Genomic DNA, 5,980 nt, shown 5'->3' with positions numbered 1-5,980 from the left:
CCTGGTATAGCCCCCCCCCCACCCCCCACCCCCACCCCCACCAAAGCAACGGAGGGGATTGAGCGTGGGCGGCGGCCAGAGCAGGGCGCCCCGCCACGGCCGCGCCGCCGGCCCGCCCGGTCGCGGTCGAGGCGGCTCGGTCGGCCATGCCGCCCGCCCGCTTGGAGCTTCCCATCCGCAGCCGCCCGGATCTTCCCGCTGCGGCCGCCGCTCGGAGCTTGCTGACTGGAGCTCCCCATCCACAGCCGCTCGGATCTCCCCCGCCGCGGGAGCTTCAGATTTCAGAACACGATCGTTAGGAACAAAAATCCCACCATGCTCTTCCTCACGCCAGCGCAGCTGCCGTCGGCGGCGGCGTACCCTCTGGTGCTGTATCCACTGCTCGAGCGTGCACGATCTAGAGAGGTCCCCTGCCCCTCGCCCAGGATCGTCGCTCCCGCCGCTGCGGGCGGCGAAGCGGGTGGTGCTAGTGCGGCATGGGCAGAGCACGTGAAACGCAGAGGACCGCATCCAGGGGAGCTCCGACATATCCATGCTCACGCCGAAGGGCGAGTACCAGGCCGAGACCTCCCGCCAGATGCTTCTCTCCAACTCCTTCGACGCCTGCTTCACCAGCCTATGTGTACCTAGAGAGTAAATCGAGGGGTTAGCCAGTGTAAGGATCGGACATCACAGAAGTTTGGGCCTTATTGGACTATAAGCCCAGCAGGTAGACAAGGCCCGAAAAGAGTCCATATATCTCCCCCACCCCTCCAACCCAGAAGCACGGAGCAGTAGCTCAATTTCCCATCGTCGTCGGGTCACACAAGCACAAGCCCTAAACCTTCTCGGCATCTCGCGGGCGGTGTTGTTACGGTTGGCGGCGAATTCGGCCTGTGCAACCACCAGCAGTGGCGACGCATCTCGCAGATCTCGGAGTGTTCGGAGACGCATCTCACTGCTGGCAATTCCCCTCGACCCTAGATCCAATCTATCTCCGATTCCTCTGCTTCATCGGGGACAAGTTGCGCGATGTAAGTATCTGTTTACTTGCTGCTTACTGTTCAATAGTTTTGTTTAGGTTTGCATACTTTCTGGCAGTCTTCACCAGCTGCTAGGAACTGGCTGCTAATATTTTCACCACTTGCTGATTTGCCATACAGAACTAGGGTTTGAATTGGAGCCTTTTTTACATATTATGTAAAAAAATGAGTTTTTGTATACTAGTTTTGAGCACTTCTTATATAATTTTGGCCAAATTGCTCTCATAGCACTCAAATGGAACGGTTTTTGCACCTCCATTGTTTTTTTAACTCAGCATCATATTTGACTCAAAATCTTCTTCATGTAGCACTGCGCTGTCAGATTATATAACAATGGCCCATATTAGCCATGGACTGTATCCCGCCATTAACTCCGCTAACTCCCATCTCGTCAAAACCCAGATTGTACGCTAACAGCCCAGATTAGCCATCGATCCTTTTCACCATTAACTTTGTTAATGAACTACCATCACGTAAGATCCTTTCACCTTCATGACTGCCCCAATCATGCGGCCCTTCTCCTTCCATGCTCTCTCACTCCACTAAGGTGCCCACACCGAGTCGCTGTTGCTGCCGCTCCTCCACAGGCGGTGCGGCTTGGGAGGGAAGGGGACAGGAGCCGTGCAGTGATACATGTAGGGAAACCAGATGCTGTGGTGGTGATGTCCATCTGGCTTGGAGAAGAGGAAGAAGCTTGGTGGTTGGCATCTAGAGCGGTCTGTAGGAAGAAGGTGCTAATAACTTGACAGAGTGTTAGGTTGGGAGACAGTCAGACAGTGGGTTGGATTCTAGTGGTAACTTTGCATGGGGCAAAAAAATAATTGTTTGTAAGAAAATCTTCTCCATTCTAGTGTTATGAGATTCCCTATATTTTCCCTGTCAAAGTACACACTGTTTAAGTGAGCCTGTGAAGATAAAAATTAGCAAAGGTTTCCAATTTATGTTGGGGCATTATGATTAATCATGCAATGAGGCCTAAGTAGCTTTACTAAACTTTTGCATTTACTCTCTGCTTCAGGACTACAAAGAATCTTAAAAACAAGAGGGGGGCTGAGAGAGGCGTGACTCGGGAACGGAGAACCAGAACTAGAAGGGACAAACTCCAGCTTTCAAGTGGCAGTGATGGCCCAAAACACTCACCCCCAAAAAGATTGTGCCGGGCCATTAGAAGAATGTTGAGATGTGAGTATTGCTTTTGAATTTGCTGCTGCTTCCTTTTCTGTGCACATATTGCTCTAATAGAACACTAACAGTTTTAGAGTATCATATCTGTTAACTAGTACAAGCGAGTCGGGCAGCGTTGGCTGAATTTGATGATAAACTATGTGCTATTGAGGAGGAACGATTTGGCACCACGTTTCCTGATCGGGAAGTCTCAAACATCTGCTTTAAAGAGAAACCATTTGGTGATGAAGTTAAAAGTGACGAAGAACTTTGTGAATCCGATGTTGTTTCGCTTGCTTTGTTTGATGGCGATTGTGCTGGTATGCTTACTAATATTCCTAATTTGTATTTTGTTATTTTGCTGTTACTGTTAATGATTTAAATTATGATCTTGTGCAGAAGAAAACATGTTATTTGCATGCTCTGGTATAACTCTACCACCTGGAAGCGCTATACTAGAGCTAACAAGATTTGTCACTTCAGCATGTTTGGTTAGGGAATTCAATGACAAAAGAAATAGAAATGATGACTTGAGGGTTGGTGCTGCTGATCATTATGTCCTTCATTTCGATTTGTTTGTTCAATGTCCATTATGTGCTGATCTACTGCTTTATCAATAGATTCAAGTGCGCCTTCCTGATAACACAACTACTGATGGATTCTTGGGACTATATGATAAAGATATTGCTATTGTTACATCCATCGACTACCTAGAGGACGATCCTGTAGATCTCGATCTTCAGGAATCACCTGACTGCCCTGATGGTCATGTACTAGCTGCTGGGCGTGCCTTCAATTCAGGCAGTTTAATGGCCATGCGTGGGTCTCTGTCTAATGAATCCCCCAACATCTTCCTTTCTGATAGTCAAGGTTTAACAGAGGTATGTTGTTGATATATTTTTACTTTTGGCATTACGGAAAGCTTGAAACTAATATTTGCATTACAGTATCTTTGGTCTAGTGTATCACTACATGCACCAATGTGAAAAATGCATTTTTCCTTCATAAACCATGCCACTTTGCTTTTGTTCTAGGCTGCACTTGGAGGGCCAATTGTAGGAAATGACAAGAGGTTTCATGGGATGATTGTTGATCTTTGTCATCATGGTAGTGAGAATAAGAAATGTGCCAAGTTCCTATCACCGAAATCACTTCGTGAGCGCTTGGAGTTGTTTCAGATACTAAAGTACGTATTTGGCAGTTCCAGTATCTGTGAACTATATCTTCCCCAGTTAGTTTATTTATATTGTTACCCTTTTCTGGTGATATAAGCACTTGTAGCCTTGTGGGTTTTCACTCTGTAATTTGTGGGTTGGAAACAAATTGGTTCTTGTTACCTCTCCTGCATTAGTGCTGTCTCCTATTGCTAAATTAGGACCCTTGCTTAATTTTGAAGCTAGTGTGTCTAAATTAGAAAGTGCTAAAACAGTTCATTCGGATGATATGGCAATACTTATATTTGTGGCATATGAATCTGCTCACTCCTGTCACGTCTTTCGCTAAATATGTACGAGTTTGATTGCCTAATTTTGTCATACCTTGAGTCAGATGTCTTTTTGCTGTTCTATTGCAGTCCTAGAGAACTCCACTTCCGTAATTATTCATTGCCTGAAGGTGTATCAAGCGTAGTCCCTTCAGGTGTGAATTATCTTGCAAACCATCATTGTAAATGTTACCGACAATTGACTGCAGAATATTTTGTGTCGTCATTCGGAGTACTAATACTAATCACCTTGTTGCATCAGGATTCATGAAAACTATTTACCGGTTAAAATCCTTGGGCTATCCAATGCCACCACCACTTGTGCTTGAATGTAAGTTCTTTGGTTTTTATATTTCTGATGTCCCTTGTGCTCTTCTTTATAATTAACTTCTGATCTTGTTTTTTTAACCAGTCAATGGGGAGTTGCTTCATCAATTTGAAGACCGATTTGGTGAATTACTTGCTTGGAAAGGGTATCCTTTTGGTGATCCACCCAATGATACTTTGGAGTCTGTCTGGGGGGAGCTTGAAAAGGAAGTTGTGACAAATATATCCCGTAGTGTTGTCTCACTTGCTTCTTTCAACAGAGATCACTCGAGGTCTTTTGCTTGCACAGGGTTGCTTATAAAGTGGCAGGGAAGAGCCAAACGCAAACGCACTGTTGTCCTGACTTCTGCCAGTCTTGTTAGAAGCCGTGATAATGAAGACAACATTGATAAAAACTTGAGGGTTGGTGCTCCTATCACTCTTGGTCTTTTAAGTTATATGCAGGTTAGCTTAGCTCTCTTAATGAATGCAGATTGAGGTGTTCCTCCCACCGAATCAACGCTGCGATGGAACATTGGAATTGTATAACTTGCAATATAATATTGCTATTGTCAGTATCAAGGAACGTTTCAATGCCATTCGACCTGCAGACATTCTCGATAAAGAAATGGAAGTGTCACCTGAAAAGGTAGTGGCTATAGGGCGTGACACTATACATGGACTATTGATGGGCACAATTGGTGAAGTGAAAAGTAGTAACGAGGATTGCAAACTTAATTGCAAAGAGCTTCAGTGTTCCACTTGTCACATCACGAAGGTAGCATGTTGAAATTTTCATACTGTTTCTTTACATGGTAGCCTGTATTAAATAATTGCATTAGAATCCGAGTTCTCTCTTTAATCACAATTCTTCCATTGAATCAGGAATTAGAAGTTTAACAGTAACATTTGGCTTTTTGGTACTAGGCTGGGATCGGTGGCCCTCTTATTGGTTTTGATGGAAGTTTTGTTGGCATGAACTTTTATGATGGAAGTGATGTAACTCCTTTCCTTCCAAGGGTTGTGATCTTCAATCTTTTAAGAAGAGTGGTTAATTCCGGATTACCAGCAGAAAGGTATTTTTTTCTGTTATTTCAGTTGTAACTGGGTAAGCATAATAGTGTGAACTTACAATGGAAAAATATGTTGGATGACAGCGGAGAGTATCCTATGCCCATACTTGATCATTTCATGGTGGGGGAGAAATACAGGTAATATTTGTTCTGCTTTCTCGTTGCCACTTGTTTGTGACTTGAACTATTTTATTCAACAATCAACCTACATTGGATCAAAAAAATATTTTGGATGACAGGTGGCCAGTGCCAGAACCATATTGGTATCATGGTGAACTTGACGTGGATATGGACGACGATGATTTCCCTGGGCTCATTGGAAGGACACTCAATTAGGCGGCCGTGCTATTAACACATCGAAATATATTAGTATCATGGTGCACCATGTGGATAGATATGATGAAGACTACCAATCGGATGTCAAGCCTGTTCTGCACATCTTGCTAGTATTTAAGTAATCAGTTATCATTGCCCTTCTGTCTAAAATGTATGTAACTGCAGGATCATATGACTGACAGTTGCCACTTTCAACTTTGCTAAAATATTTGACTTGAACAAAATGCGCTTAGGTTTTGCCATGCTTATTTCATTTGGAATTGTGGGTGGGGGTATTTATGCACTCAACTCACCACATGAAGTAAATCAAAACGTGGATCTGCTCTTTGCGATCGCCGGAATTTGAAATCGCTTTTTAATCATTTATTTATGCCCAAGACCCAGATTTTTTTTGAAACGGAAACATATGCTTCCAGAGTTGAAGAGGCAACCACCGTCTCTGACGCATGCCGTCCACCTAGTACCTAGTTTAGATAATGCGTATGCTATTATAAAAGATCCAGATTTTGTATTTGTCACTTTTTTTAGACCGATTTTGTGTTTGTCACTTTTTTTAGACCGATTTTGTGTTTGTCACTTCTTCGGACCCTAGTGCC

At 44.1% G+C, this 5,980-nt stretch overlaps 1 protein-coding gene across 1 annotated transcript; it reads left to right on the top strand.

Moving 5' to 3' along the window:
• The first annotated feature begins 465 nt into the window (after window positions 1–465).
• Window positions 466–5,632, top strand: LOC117853926 (uncharacterized). The gene is made up of 13 exons (XM_034736207.2): window positions 466–1,013; window positions 2,041–2,204; window positions 2,303–2,506; window positions 2,586–2,722; window positions 2,807–3,067; window positions 3,221–3,372; window positions 3,760–3,824; window positions 3,932–4,000; window positions 4,082–4,398; window positions 4,469–4,753; window positions 4,903–5,051; window positions 5,133–5,186; window positions 5,288–5,632. Coding segments are annotated over exons 1-13 (1,956 nt in total). The 5' UTR covers window positions 466–1,011; the 3' UTR covers window positions 5,385–5,632.
• Window positions 5,633–5,980: the final 348 nt, after the last annotated feature.

The sequence above is a fragment of the Setaria viridis genome, chromosome 4 (assembly GCF_005286985.2).
Source record: "Setaria viridis chromosome 4, Setaria_viridis_v4.0, whole genome shotgun sequence".
Lineage (NCBI taxonomy): Eukaryota > Viridiplantae > Streptophyta > Magnoliopsida > Poales > Poaceae > Setaria > Setaria viridis.
This window is presented reverse-complemented; position numbering and strand designations above follow the sequence as displayed.

Bases quoted from the DNA above. Each gene is read 5' to 3' on its own strand.
- LOC117853926 (XM_034736207.2), top strand. The intron at 3,373-3,759 runs GTACGTATTTGG...GTTCTATTGCAG, and splicing joins GAGTTGTTTCAGATACTAAA to TCCTAGAGAACTCCACTTCC. The intron at 3,825-3,931 runs GTGTGAATTATC...TTGTTGCATCAG, and splicing joins ATCAAGCGTAGTCCCTTCAG to GATTCATGAAAACTATTTAC.